Below are 15,894 nucleotides of genomic sequence, written 5' to 3'. Positions count from 1 at the left end.
TTCTATTCTCAACAAATGTTATACACTTGCTAAATGAATTTTCCCCGATCGAAACGAAGTTTGGTGAATTAGCCAACAAAGGACAATGTTAGAATTTGTGTTCAGTCTTTTCCACTCTGAAGCTAAGGCCATATTTCAATCTTGTTAGAATAGAAAGTTCTATTAAAACACATGGCATTAATATTGGAATTTTTTTTCACTATAGGGGATTTAGAGTTGACATAGCATTTTACAATTGAGATTTCAAAACTGCTTTGAAAGGAATGTATCTTTGTGCTTAGACAGGATAAATAAATTAAGAAATTGACCATGTTCTGAGGATTTTATTAAAGACATGGGAGAGGAAAGAAAAGTACAAACAGGATAAAACATTTGTATGAAGCCATAGTTCATATGACCAAAAGACCGAGGAATAGAACTCCTGTTGGGCAGCTCCTTTCAGAGCTCTCAGCCCAATGTGTTCTGTCTGGGGCTGTGGTAGGAAGGCAGTCCAGGAGAAAAAGCCAGCACAACAGATGGAAAAGCATACTGAGGCAGGTGTCATTTGTTTAATGGAGACAGTGAGGTGGGAGACGATCTAGACGGCCGGATATCTGAGATTGTAAGAAGTTCTTTGTCAGAAATTGAAAATGAGAATTAGAAGGCTAATTTTTATATTGTCAGGAAAAGATTCACAGAGTTGTTGAAGTAGGAGTGTAATGTTTTTGCCTCCACAGCTGAGGAAAATCTTACTCCATTTCTGATTAACTGGGTGGGAATATTAGGTATATTGAGGTGCTTAAAATCAAAACAGTATGTAAGGTGCATGTAGTATGTACCAAAACAGTATGTAGGATTTTAATCAACAGTAAAAAAAGAGAAAGGGGAAGGTTTTTAGTTACTCTGGTTGAAAAAAGTCTTGGAGAAAATCTTCGTCATGGGAAGTCAAGCCAGCGTTTAGATGCCTATAAGACTAATAGCTACAAAAATGCTGTATTGAGTTTGTGGGTACTATTATTTGTGTGAGTCAGTGTTTACACTTGAAGACCACCTTTGATATCCATCTTGTGATTTCTTGAAAAAAGTTAGTGGTACTGTAAGGTGAAATAGAATGGATAGCCAGTGGAGGATTCATCTAAACGATTTGGTTGTTATGGGATGTAACATCTTGACCTAGTGCTTTCTTCTATTTAAAGACTGAGGTATGAAAAAAACCAAACCTCAAAAAACATAATTATGCCTTCACTCTTAGAACTAATTCCATGTCAAGCTACCAGTTGGAATGAGGTAAATCACCTACTAGGATAACCAAGTTAATATATTCATTCTAGATGATGTAAACAAAATAACATTTTCCAAACAAATTTTTATTAAGCCATAGGGGCAATGATCTTAAGCACTCTACCACCATTTTAAATCAATATAGTCATCACTTCACCTGATATTTTTTGCTTTTTTAATCTTTTGGTGGCCGTCAGTAAAAATAAATCTCAGTGTTTGAAGCTTTTACAGATCATCAGGTGTAAAGTAGTTAAGAACATTGCTTCTGAGACTGCATAGTCCTGATGTCTGTGAGTTGTGTAGTGCTGTTGAGGGTGGGAAAGGGAAAGAGGCAGGAGAATCACACTTAGCCAACCAGTGAGAAACAATAAAAGGAAACATACTTTCTTCTCACATTTCTAGTAGACTATTTTAGACAATATAAATTAAATAATTTGTAACATAATGGCTGGCAGTATCTCCGTAATACATTCTCTTCTGCGGTTGGTGGCTGTCTGAATTTATTCAGTGTATTTCCTAGTATCAAAGCACAAGCTCTATTTTCTTTATAAATGACATGGTTGCTATCCTGTTCTTTGTTGACAATTTAAAAATATATGTATTGAAAAATTAGCTAAGGAATCATATAGAATCACAGAATTCTCACTTTTTCTTTTTCACCAGTGAAAGCTGTTTGTCCTTTGAGTAATCAGTTCCTCTGCTCCTTTTGCTAACTTAATTACTATCATACCTAGCTGTAGATAGTGTGATCATGAAATTGTGCCTCTTCTTTATTTGAAGAGGGTAGGATGCAACGATGAGAGAGAGAATCTGGTCACTTCTGCTGTCTCCAGCAGCCCCTTTGAACTACTTCAGTCTGCTGAGTGTCTCAGGTATAGTCCCTATAATGTAGACTTTACTTGAAGAAAAATAACCTCCTTAGTATGCTCAAATATGCATAGAACCCCATCATAGACGTGGGGGCACATCTGAGCAGCATCTGTACAGAGCTATAACAGCTATGCCTGTGCCCCAAAAGGAGGCAAAGTAAGTCAACAGGCCTTGTAGGCAAGAAATGTAAACAGATATTTTTTTTAATTGTTTTGTTTCCTGTAAAGTACAGCAGCTAGTCCTTCCTGTCAAATTGCCTAACGGGCTGCAGATGTCAGTCTGTTATACCATGCTATTTTCAATGAGGCCAGGTTTTTCTTCTGGGGGAAGACATAGTCCTCCACAGTCTATCCAAAGTATGCATCATTGTATACAACATCTATCTTAAACAGGAGACTTTTTATCTGGAGACCCTGTTTGTTCAGAGAAGCCTAACTAATGAAATCCAAACAAGTATTTTAAAACCCAATTGCATTGTCTTGCACCAAAGTACAGCTGAGGGCTGAATATTTTTCCAGGCATCTTCTGAAGAAGTAATCTTAATTTGAAAAAGTGTAGAAGCAGGGTGGGGTGTGTCGGAGCAATCTAATGCTTGTCAGCTTCATATGTCATGGTATTCTTCAAGTACTCTTCAGAGACTGGTATAGAAAATCTGAGCCGTGCAGAGGGATTGGTGGTGTTTGGAGACAGGAAGGCAAAAGTTATCTTTAATACCTCACAGAAATGGTGACTGTAGGAACTGGCATGTCAGGGAAGTTAACCAACTGAGAATAAGTGATACTGCATGGAAGCAGAGGATGGGTGAAAAAGGCATGCTTTCAGTGAACAGTAGCAGGGAAAGGGAAGGTGCAGGCAACTGAGAAGATTAGAGTACCATTCCACCATTTTCTTGAGTCTGATTTATCCCCGTTTGTGGTTTTACTGCTGGTTGGAACTGAATCACTCCTTTCCCTTCCCACGGAGTCTGAATTCCATCAAGGGAGCAATAAAAAAAGATGAGGCAGTTATAGTGCAGGCACTCACTGGCCAGGAGATCTAACACCAACAAAACCTTGCTTAATTGCTGTCTTGATAGTGGTAGGTCTGAAAAAAAACCTTTAATTTTAATCATTTCAAATACTGTGTACTGAACATCTTGACATTCGCTAAAATGCTAGTATTGATTATTTGTAGATGCATATGTTGGCCTTCATAAATTTGAAGGTACTTGATATTGGCCTAATATTACTTGCAAAAAAGCCAGTGGAAGCAAACCTAGGTCCATGTTGTTTGATTTGGAAAATACCATCCTGTATTTACAAATTATAATTTCTTTTCAGACTATTGTAAAAGTAATTTTTTTAATGAAAGAAATAGAGGAGATAATATATTAAAATCAAGTGCATCACCCACAACTTCACCTTGCATCTCTATGTTTTACAGTCATTATTGCTGATAAGCAGCAGTGAAGTATATAGAGTAATTAAACAAGAATATGTATTTCTACAGGTTTGACTTTGGGAGATTTCCTAGAAGTTAACATTTTATCAGAGTCTATATTTTGTTTATATGTTCCTCTATTTTTAAATCTTGACATCGTGAAGTCTGTCGAACAGAAACATTTTGCTGTGACTAGGTACATTTTTTTTAAGTTTAGAGATTTTACAGTTAATGTGTTATTTTGTTCTGTGGGAGACAAATGATTATTTTTAAAACTTCTTTCAGCTGCAATGGGCTTGTTGTAAATGAATCTGAAGAAAGAAAACTCTTAAAACTGTTTATATTAAAGACCCCCCAAAAAAGTAATTTGTTTATGTGATCTGTGGATGATTTATATTTTAAGTTGTGTGCGGTTCTTCTCATGCTGACATGTTGATAGTGAGCAGCAGAGTCCTATGTGAATAAAGCTACCTAGCTTACTGAATTTTAGTCTGGGTGATGGTGAGACAGGGAAACTTGAGTAAGAGACTTAAGTACTGGAGGGCTGGAAACAGTTAATCGTTTTTACCATGCCTCCTTTGGAACAGCAAAAGCAAAGGTAGTAGGGACTTACAACAGGCCACTTGTTACTGTTTACTTAAGGACAAACAGTGGTAGAAGTGTTTAGTCCTTGGGGAAGCTTGGTGATTGAGCAAGAACGCAGAAGTTATTTTGATAAGGAATAGCGTTAGTGTGGCCAAACTGTGATCATCCCTGAGCTTTAGGCAGGCCAAGGATGAAGGCCCCATATGTTTGGATCTTCCTGATGAACAAAGATAAATTCTGCTAAGAAAATAAACTCGGTATATTGGTCAATTTGCAACAATTGGTGAAAGAATTAAATTGTGTATTTTAGGACTTGGCATGAGAAGTTGTGGGAAAATAGTTCAGGGTTTCTGACTCTGGCTTGATTTTTCTGTAGATCTGGAAACAGAGCAGAAAATTAATGCATAAACATATTTAACAATACCACGCTGGGTGCTGAAAATCCAAAATGAAAATTGAAACTGCATGAGAAACAAGAGCACAGTCTCTATTCTCTCCAGTTTCTTAGTTTTTCACTGGAAATAAAAAAGAAGACGGCAGCCACTACTGCAGACCATCAGTTTTTCATGCCCTGTGATTCTGCCCAATGGTTCTGGTTACAGCACCATTAACAGAAGGCAAAGAAGAAATGCAGTCTCTTAATTTTTCACCTCCCAAAGGATAGCCACATAGCAATGTCTGCCTTCAGAGGAGCCTCTGCAGTGCTTCTGCTACTGAGAAAGAGAATGGGCCAATTCAACTGTTTACATATCTTTGAGTGGCAGAAGAAATTTAAACAGTATGTTCACGTTGAACTGTTGAAGTAGAGGATGGGTGGAGCGAGTAACCCAGTAACCTCTGACAGGGACATGGTATTGAGCAGCAGGGGATGTCTGCTGATAAGCTCTGCAGCTGGCATAGCTGCAAACAGAAGACATTGTCACTGAAAGCCTCGCCTTAATGCAGGTTTAGCTGTACCATCAAGCCAGCTAGTCCAAGCAGCAGTACATACAAGTGACCTGGAATACTGAATGGGAACATGGGAACCCAAGTACAGAATTGCAGTGCAAACCTAAGTGAGTTGAGGCCCTGGTTAGGACTTGGAGGCCCTGTGGTAGAACGTTCCAAAACCCTGCCAATTGCACGTACAGGTGTCTGCCTCTCGGCTCTGTCCAGAGCTTCACAGTTCCTTTATTTCTGGTATCATTGTTCTATATCAGCATGTTTGAATCTTAGAAATTCAAGGACTGGTTTTCTTTTTCAATTTCATCTTTAGAAATACTTGCATGCGGAGGCCTTACTTGTGTGTTGCTGAAAGAAGTTTTGTTCTACAGCTATGCAACTGTGTGCTAGACAATTTGAATGGGATTTAATAAAGCCACCTCACATGCTATAAAAATTAAAGTGTGAGAAATTTCTGCAGATCAGACAAGCATAAACATAAAGCACTTGGAATGATGCTAGCAAAAGCTTAGCTCCAGCAATAGTAGTTAAAGCTGCGAGCACCTTGGCCTCTTTTCCTCGCCTGTGTCTTTTTTGGTTATAGCATATCAGATGCAGGATACAGGCCTATTCTATTATGTATTTATAAAAAGGAGGAAGTAGTTTCTAATGATACATCTGGGCCTGTACCCATAACTCTTTTTTTGTAAACTTCATAGACTCGGAAGTTGGTGGGGGCACATTCCCTAAAATTCAGGATTTGCTGCTTTTAAAATTGATTGCACATTCTTTAGGTAATTTCCTTTTTATATATGTCTGGAGTTATGCTAAATAAATGCAGTTCTTCAAGAGTCTCACAAATAGTGTTATAAGTAACCTTGTGCCAAAATTATAACTGGCTGATTCTCCGAGAGGCATAGTACATCTTTCAGTATCTTCAGAAGAATAAGCTTAAAGAAAAGTGTGGGAAAATGATATCCTCAGTTTTCCACAGAACTAAGTTATCTATATACTCAAACCACTAAACAAAAACAGCTCTCTGTGGAAAAAAAAAAAAAGTTTTAAAAATGCATGAAACAACATAGTAAATTATAAAAATAAAAGAACCCCACTATAAAATCCAAAACTTGCCATGGTGGCAGTACTTATTTGCTGTTAACTATACCCCTTTAAGGTTAATTTACTATTGCTTTCTTCTTTTTTAACTGTCAGAAATTTAAACATCTGCCAAAATATTATAACAAAGTTGATTTTCATGCAAAAAAAGTTTTGTAACATCCAGTGGGAGAGTGAGGGTGTGTATGGAGGGCAAGGAGGAGACAGTCTCTCATTCCCACCCCACCACCCCCTCCATCACAGTTTTTAAGTTACAGTTTGGCAAATCAAGTGTGCCTACTCTACAAAAAGAACTTGCAAAATGGTCCAGCTGTGTAAAAAGAAGAAAAAAAAAAAAAAGAAGAATTAAAAAATGCTTTTCATCGAAGAAAAAGAGTAGAGAGCAGCAAATCAGTCCACAGAACATCAACACTGGCTTGAAATTTGACTTGAACTGTAAATGAACATATTCTCAGGTTTAAATAATTGTTGTTTCTCATCATCACCCTTAATTGGCTTCCATTTGATACCTTGTGAAATCCATCTGAGGATCTCAGGTAAGGGAAATTGGCCTTGGCTCACTCCTTCCTTCAGAGCTTCCCCGCTGAAGGGATCCCCCTGTTTCAAAATACCATTGACTCCAATGTCTCTACAACATGTGGGGTTTGAGAACAGTCATCCCAGACACAATGAAACTCCAACTCAGAAGCATCATCTTTATAGGAGTATCATTCAAAAACAAATTATGGAGGTGTGGAAAGTAGAACGTCAAAGAACCATTTGGATGAGTTATAAGAAAGAAACAAGAAGGGAATTTATTCACAGGCATTTAAAGGTTCAGAACTGATATTGTGGTGATTGCAAGTCATGAAATAGGATGAGGCTTCTCTGATGTCAGAATGAGGACTTTGCAGTAAAGACTCATTAAAAGGGGAGACAGGATTCTCAAAGTACTGTGTTTCCAGCTGTGGAATGATACATTTTTGCTCTTGCTTTTTATAACTTCACAAGCAGGCAGAGTAGATAGTTGGAGGGGAGGCAGGCTAGTGTTTGAAGAAGGTGGACAGGTATTGTTAGAGGATGTCAAAATTGTTGGGGTAGTTGTTGCCTCCTGGCTTATGCCAGTATCAATGGAGTCTGCTCTTTCAGGAGAAGGAATAAGGAGTAACATTGGTTAGAAGTGGAGAAGTGGCTGCTCTACCTGCATCCTTTCAGATGCTGGGGGACTTCCAGGCCTGATTCCAGGACTTCCAAGGCTATTTCCCAGTTTTCATTCCTTCCCCATACTTTTCTGTTCCAAGGACAAGTGCTGGCATCCTTGAAGAAACAAAACTGAGTTTTGCTTACAGTGCTGAAAAGTTATCTACTACCATGTGTCTGTCAGTGCTGCCTTGTAGGACAATTAAGTGGCACTGGAGAGAGTAGAGTTGTTTGTGAAGACAGTAGGAAACGTCTTGCAAAGACAAGGTTAGTAAACAGTACTTGGAGACAGGAGTCTTTGGACAAAAAGGTCTCATAAGAGGCAGGAAGGATTTTGCTGGGGATGCAAATAGAAAATAAGAGTTACAGTTTTGCAGAAAGGAGTTAACCTCTGCCCTGAACATGTTATTTAGCAGGTTCTACCACCCCTTTGTTTTTTCACCTTGTTGGTTGCCGTATGTCCGCTGTGCTACACTTACTTTGGAGTTGGGTGGATCTTAGTGAAATAAGCTATCTGAGGTTTCTCCGAATTGATAACCTACTGTGGCAGGCATTAAATATTATTAGATACACAGCAGGAAACAGGCTGTAGTACATTTAAAAATATAAATTTGCAGACAATGTAAGAGAAAAATGGAAGGAAGAGTAAACAAAGAAAGAGGGTCATATTAAGTCTATGGCTTGGAGAGGGATTTCAGGTGTGTTTGTATAAGGAAGTTTGCTCAATGAGAACACAATGGAGAAGAAATGCTCAAAACAGGAAGGACAAGGAGGGAAGCAGGAAGGAAGGAAAGGCATAGTGTGTAGCTGAATTAAAAAAAGAACAAGTTAACTTTGAAGGTTAACCTAAGAAGGTTCTTTCTCCCATTTTGTTTATATGCCGGCTGTTACTGACTTAAACACACTGACAACTTGGTGACAGTTAAGAACCTTTCATGGAAGAAAGGATTCTAAAAGAGAGATGTTAGAGAGATGGGTGGATAAAATGGTATAGGAAAGTTTCCTTCCGGAAAGTCTGTTTGAAGGGAACTGGATGAATCTCCTCCTTTAACTCTGGTTGTCTGTTCTCTTCTATGCTCTGTTACCACCTCTCTCACCACAGACTCATCCATTCATCTCTTGTTTCTGTCACTTGTCTTCTGTAAGTGCATTCAGAATCTCACTTCTCAAATGTATTTCCTTAAGTCCCATTATTACGGCTTCCTGCTCCTTCCATCACACATGCAAATAAATATATACATACACAGACAAGTGTTCTTTCTTTTTCTGACTAATCTTGCTGATAGTCTTCTGGTCCTTGTCCAGCTACTTCAAACCAGTCTGTACCTGACTGTCTCATCTAGAAAGCACGGTGTTTCTCATCTTAGTTTCTGGGCTAATTGCACTTCTGCCTTTATGGACTCCATGAGGATCACACGTTTAATTGATAGGCCTCTAAGTACTAATTCTTTTACAGAACAAGAACTTTATTCAGACCAAGGCATAGGTGTTTGTTTTCTTCAATTTGTTTCTGCAGGTCTTGGGTATCTCCAGCTCTGTGCGCCTTTCTTCATTCATTCATTTATATTCTCTCTCTCGATCTGCCCCTTAATAAGTGATCAGGCATTTTATAGCAGACATCTAGATTTATGTAGAATAAAGACATCACAGACAGAACCCATCTAAGGACAATAAATACATAATATGCATTCTGGTTTATTACCCTTTCATATTTAAGATGCTAGCATAGATTGCACCTTTCCAGAGGTTACTACTGTCAATACTACGTGATTTTCTTACCCTTTTATTAGTTCTCCTGAAGATGAGCTACTTATTTTTTCCTGTGGGTTGAAAGTCTCTGTTGCTTTTCTTTCATGCTTTGCAATCTCATTCCTACACGGCATTCACAAATCCGATGAGTAATATCTTTTTTTCAGTCTGACTTGTACATTGTCACCTAATGCCGTATCCATGGTTCGTTGAAACAGTGTGACTAATATTTAAGGAAATCTTCCCAAACAGAACAGCACTTGCTTTCTGTACACCAAGGAAACACTTCCCATAGAGAATGTTTTCATTGTCATGAACTCTTCTGCAAAAAACAGGCATTTTTTTCTTTGCTGATTCACCAGTCACTGCTGATTAGTAATAATAGCACTAGTCTTTAATTCCACAGATTTACAAGTTTGAACTACTTAACTTTTAGAAACAGCAGCTCTAATTCAAGTAACTGCCAAGGTATCTTTTTTCCTATGGTGACTTCTTTTAAAACAGATTTCTTTAATACAGTCAACACAGATTTGTACATAGACAGTTTTGCACGTACCTGAATTACGTACTAGCTAGTTAGATTCATAATTAAAAGACACTATTAGATGGATTGCTAGTGTTGAACCATGGTACAGTTAGAACTGGACTCATATTTCTTTGTTTTCCTCTTCAAAATGATATCTGAAGATCAAAAGCCCACCATGATTTGAATGACATTTAATAAAGCAAAATCTAATTCCTTAGATCTAGAAACAAACAGCAACATGTGTTTTATGGACTAACAATGGTGATATTTTAAAAAATTAACAATAATATTCAAATGAACAAAAATTTTAAAAATGAACTATAATCTATAGTTATAGTTAAAGCTGTGGAAATACCACTGATTTTTCTTAAAACTCAGTTGATGAAAGTAGAATATTTCTTTTCTTTTCTTTCTGGATTATGTAATTTCACCATGGAATTAACATAACAGTGCTGTATACCATCTCCCTTCATCCGTACTTAGCCTGAAGGTTTGCCTTACTTGAACTGTGGCCTGAATTTTTTTTTTCCTTTTATTTGTTAACAAAAGTGAGATAAGGTGATTGAAATGTGTATATACTCCACTAAGAAACCTTCTAGTAGTAGCAGGTAACTTTTTGCACCTCTGGAGTCTAGTGGTTTTTCAAAAGATGGTCACCTTTGGCTCTATATGTAGTCTGTTCAAAGCTTTAAGCAATAATGCCTTATATAATAAATAGAAAAAACAAATAGAAATATACCGGTTTCCTTTCATCCCTTTTGATTAATGTGAAGACACCATCACAATATGTAATTAAAGGTGAATTGAATCTTAATTTTCATTTCAACACTTCATATTACATCTGTTGTACTGCTCTAGATATTATAGTCTCGTGTTTAGGTATTATTTTCCAGTAGCATATATTAGTTAGTTGCACCAGTTCTCCCTTCCTCATATGAATGAATATCTGGAGTGGTAAGTTTTCTATGTCAGCTAGAGAAACGTAGATGGTTTCTTACCAGTTGTAGTAGGTATCACTGAATTTTTCAAGGGTAAAATTACTGCACATAGATAAAGTTCTCTGTGTCCTCTAAGAGTTTTGCTGAGACAACAACAAAAATCAGTAAATGTTAATTTGAATGGCATAGACCTGAAAGTATGAAGCAGAAGCTGTGTTTCAGCGTTCCTCTACAAAAGTGGTAAAGGTAATCATATCTTTCATTATGCAATGAATTCTAAAAGCACAATGTCAGCTGCTCCATTTGGTGTATGTCAGATAGCCCAAAGTCATAATGAATAGCATACAAAACTTTTGTAAGGTTTTTTGACCTTCCTTCTTGTCTTCTCTTATGGTTAGGTTGGTGATAAGAGAACAAGTATCCGTGATAGAAATCCTGTAATTAAGCTGTAGGCATGAGTTGATTGAAAATGTGATTTATCAGCATAAATGCTTCCATATGAGCTTGTCATTTGGTTTGGGCTAAGTTCTACCTGTCCAGAAAATAGATTGCTAACAGAATTTACATACTCAATATTCTCCAGTCTTGGACTGCAGAGTGAGCCTATTACTGTCAGATTTCTTGCCTGACAGTTAAAATGGATTCAGTCAAACTGCAGTGCTTTCTGTGTAGATCTGATTCCAGCGTGTCTTCCATAGAAATCATCTTGGTTTGTCATTAGATAAATCTTCAAAATTCCCAAACAAGTTGTTCATAATTTACAATTCCTAATCCCCCAAACCTCCAGTGAAAGTTAAGACTTTGGGCATTTATTGGTCTGTAAATCTTAGAAACAACTTGGTCTTAATGGATCAAAGTGACAATGCACTGTTCCTTTCCTTTTGTGCTTGAATAATGAAGAAAACTTGCAACACTTGGTGGAGTTGTAAGTGAAGATGCTGGTGGATTTTTAGTGGCTTCTGGTTGACATTAGTGACTTATGTGTCCACTGCATTCAGTTTAACAGGCTGTAAACACTAGGAGCTGATGAGCAATTATATGTTTGTAACTTTCCTATTTGGAGGTAGTAAATTCCAGCAAAGGTGCAGGATGAAGTCATATGGCTAGTAAATATTTCAGTTGTGCCATCAGGAATTACCAGAATGTGCCTGCAGCACTTCTCAGGATTGATAACAGGCTTGTAACAGGATTTTTAGTATAGCTTCTATATGTCACATTCTTTTCCTAAAAAATATTAACCTTTGTGTTGTCTTTGTAGAGCCCTTATTGTTTTACAGAATAATCGGAGATAATTGATGGCACAGAAGCTTCTACAAGGTCATTTGTCAACATATCATGTATTTAAGAATAATGCAAGTGACAATCTCCTTTTTTCAGCAACAAAAATATTTTATAAGTGGCAACTGAAATGTTTCCAATTCTTACAAAAACCTATTTTTTGTGAAATCATTTTCCCAAGCAGTTACAGGGAAGCAGCTAGAAAAAGGGGGATAAAAACCAACCCAAACCCAGTATGTATGTACTTGTCCTGGTTTCATCTGGGATAGAGTCGATTTTCTTCTCGGTAGCTGGTGCAGTGCTGTGTTTGGGATTTGGTGGGAGAACAATGCTGACCGCGCACTGGTGTTTGTAGTTGTTGCTGGGTGATGTTTATACTGAATCAAGGACTTTTCAGTTCCTTGGGCCCTGCCAGCGAGAGGGCTGGAGGGGCACGGGACATTGGGAGGGGACACGGCCAGGACAGGTGACCTGAACTAGCCAGAGGGATATTCCATACCATATGACATCGTGCTGAGTATATAAACTGGGGGAAGAATAAGGAAGTGGGGGACATTTGGCATTATGGCATTTGTCTTCCCGAGTTTATAACCATTAGTTGTGACGGAGCCCGGCTCTCCTGGGGATGGCCGAACACCTGCCTGCCCATGGGAAGCAGTGAATGAATTCCTTGCTTTGTTTTCCTTGCGTGCACAGCTTTTGCTTTACCTATTAAATTGTTCTTCTCTCAACCCTCAAGTTTTACATTCCTTTCCGATTCTCCTCCGTGTCCCTCTGGGCTGCAGGCCAGGGTTAAACCACGACATTTCTATACAAGTGTTACGGCCGTACTAGGTGGCTCTTCATTTAGCAGCTCCAACAACTCTTTTCTTCCTTTGCCTTTCAGATATGCACAAGCCTGTTTATCCCCTTTCCCATTACATCTCAGAACATTCCTATCAGCCTGTGTTTTTTCATTGATTATAGTATTTCATTAGTGTAGAGTTAATGAGGAAAGCTTACTATGCCAAGTGGAACGAAGTCATGGAGTGTTATACTTTTACCATGTAATCTTTGCCAGAATCTATTATCTGTACGTAAGAAAAGGGGCATGTATTTTGTGTATTTTTCCCCCTGATGTTAAAAAATGGCTTAATTCCAATATACTATTGGTGAGTCTGTATATAGTTTGGGATTCTACACCAGTCTAGACAGAAGAAATAAGAGGGGCAGTGAAAAGCAATACCTGGTTTTCCCTCAGCTATTACATCTGTTTCATAGGGTGATTCTCTTCAGGGTGGAGATGATTCTCCGTTCTCAGACTCCATTACCTTGGAACAAACAACAAGTAATATTGGAGTCTCAAGTGGACGTGTCAGCCTATGGATGCAGTGGATGTTGCCAAAAATTACTATAAAATTGTTTGCTCCTGATCCTAGAAATAATGGCACAGGTATTCATCATTTTTTCTCTTAATGTACTGTTTTAAATTCCATACAGTATTTTACAGCACAGTATTAGCTATTCAGAGCATGTATTGGCAATATTAAGCGCTGTAATGAAAAAATGGATTGGATCTATATTTTAAACTAGAGTGACAAGCAGTAGTTTATGTTAGTGCATGTAATTAGAATTCAGTGTTGTACTTTGATCCTTCCACATGGAGGGGAAAGTTTATGCCATTATATCAAATTTGAAATAAGTTGCCTTACAAGTAACCATGTTTCAATTTGATATGATTTAGTAGTGTGTTTTGTGTATGTCCACATATAGACATATAGCTCTGTATTGATAATTTGAAATTTAAATTTAACATAATCTCATAGTTAAAGTCATGGGAGATTTAATAGAGTTTGACATAGAATTTTCAACTTTTGTTGAACACAGTTTGCCTTTTTATTTTTGAGATTAAATTTGGATTATAATTTGGATCGTAATTGAAAGGTATTTGGATTCTATAAGTGTACTGTGGGACTAGAAATATTTCTTTTTTTTTGTTAGGAAACACTGCTGCTTACCAATTAATATTGTTACTGATAGAAATGAGAAAAAATATGTAGACTAATGATTAACACTGATTTTAAAAGAGTTGTACTTGAACTTTTGACTTTAAAGAACTACATGAGCGAGAAAAAATCTCAAGTACTGTTAGAGGAAATACCTTGGCAAATGTTGTTTTACATTTTGTTCAGGAATTATACTATGAACACCTGAACTTAAACCCCCATATATAAATCTCTCTACACATTTGTATAAGACGGTTTGGATACTAGGATTTTTATTTTTTTTGGTTCCTGTCTGTGTGACAGTTGAATCAAAAAGTGATTTATGAAAAACCTTTGAGTAGAAGTAGCATCATCCTATTTACAAAACGTAGTCTCAGATATATTTCCTGATTAAAAACTTGCAAGTTTCAGATTAAAAACTAATAATTTTTATTTTCTTTGACTATTGCAGAGGTTTGTGTTGTCAGTGAATTAGAAGATCTCAGTGCCTCAGTGGATATGCAGGATGTTTATACCAAAATCAAATGTAAAATAGAAAGCTTTAATATTGACCATTACAGAAACAGGTAATTCCTGAGAGTTATTTGCTTTAATTTCAGGCTGAAAGAAGGTGGCGGGTTGTTGGGTTTTTTTCCCAATTCTTAAATCAAATTCAAAGTAATTGTTCAATGTTCATGTAATGATATTAATTTGTTAAGTAATAAATATCAGAATTATATTTTCTCAGAATTATATCTGATTCCAAAGAAATACATAGAAATCATTACAAGTCAGGAGAGTATTTTTTCACACTTACTGCTCTGTTGGTCTGTTAAATGAAATTAATCTATTTTATTGAATTTTTGAATGGGAAATTCCTTAAATATTGCTTGATAATGTATTAACAAGTGCCACTATTTAATCATTTATGGTACCATGCTCTTAGACATTAAAAAGACGTTTCTAAAAAATGGAGCTGTTTATATTGCTGTGGTTTAGCAACGCCATAATGCAGGGAACTGAGCTGATACCTGTGTCTACGTGATGTGGCATAGCATTATGCAAACACACCTGAGAAAAATTTCACGAATTAATTTTAACTAGTATATCATCAATATTAAGTACATTTAGGGTAGGTAGGTAGGCAGGTCTACTGTATGTCTTGCAACTTCAGCCAGTCTTGTTAGTTGAATAGTTTGCTGCGCTAATGTGACTATGTTCATTTGGCACCCAGCCGCATGCTTCTGTATGCAGGTTGCACGTGTTACCTTCTAGCTCATATTGGCCATTAGCACGTTAGTCTTGACAAAATAAGAGAGAGCCTATATAGTCTTTGATCAGTTGGGTTAGTTTACCATTACAGATCAACAGATTCCATTATGGGAGAGAAAGTAAGAGAAAATAGAGTCATAGTTATGTTACTCCCTGAGAGGAGGAGGAAAAAAACCCCCACAGTTAAAAGCTCCAGAACATTTTTTGGCATTGAAAATGACTAAAATATTTGGGATCACAAATCATTTTAACTTAGGAGCCAATGTCTGCAGGGTCTTATTGGACATTTATTGTTCCCTATGTACAATAGGAAGGAGATTTAGTATCAACTTAGCGAAGTTATCGCCATTTCTGAGACTTCTTTTACTGATCAGTTGTCTTAAAAAAAATTTAAATTCCTGTTCTTTTGCCCAAGTTACAAATGTAGTTATTGTCTGTACAGATTTGATAATCATTTAAAAATAATTGATTTTTAAAACTCTGTTAACGTCAAGTCATGATGCTTTAAAATGCTTTGGAATCCCAGCTAGGTGCTCTTAACAAGCTTCTTTGTCCACAGATTCTATGGAAAACTTGAGAGAAGGTACTTCAGTCCTAAAAGCCTAATGCTCCATTAGAAACATTTTTTACTTCAGGGTGTTCTTGTTTGCTAAATTTATATTGAGGCTTGAAAAAGAAAAACAAAACACAACTTATGCCACTTAACAAAATTGTTACTGTTCTGACTTATATTTCATAATGCCTTTGGAGTACCTTTTTATATTCTTAAATCTCTGTGGACTAAAACAAAAAGCAGAGAATAGATAAGGTAAACATT

The 15,894-nt window shown here is 37.0% G+C and overlaps 1 protein-coding gene across 8 annotated transcripts in view; it reads left to right on the top strand.

Annotated features, from left to right (window-relative positions):
• The window catches only part of VPS13B (vacuolar protein sorting 13 homolog B), a 477,114-nt gene that overhangs the window by 261,421 nt on the left and 199,799 nt on the right, over nucleotides 1–15,894 (top strand). For 7 of the 8 annotated variants that reach the window (XR_008820995.1, XM_056333224.1, XM_056333222.1 and 4 more), the window contains 2 exons: nucleotides 13,102–13,273; nucleotides 14,278–14,392. Coding sequence is in view for 7 of the 8 variants with exons in the window: in XM_056333224.1 (XP_056189199.1) it covers nucleotides 13,102–13,273; nucleotides 14,278–14,392 (287 nt within the window). In the remaining variant the exon portion in view is untranslated. The remainder of the gene's footprint in view (nucleotides 1–13,101; nucleotides 13,274–14,277; nucleotides 14,393–15,894) is intronic. The other variant, XM_056333225.1, reaches the window with a different exon arrangement.

Source organism: Falco biarmicus, chromosome 3 (genome assembly GCF_023638135.1).
Source record: "Falco biarmicus isolate bFalBia1 chromosome 3, bFalBia1.pri, whole genome shotgun sequence".
Classification (NCBI taxonomy): domain Eukaryota; kingdom Metazoa; phylum Chordata; class Aves; order Falconiformes; family Falconidae; genus Falco; species Falco biarmicus.
The sequence above is the reverse complement of the archived record's forward strand: the minus strand, read 5'-3'. Positions and strand labels throughout refer to the sequence as shown.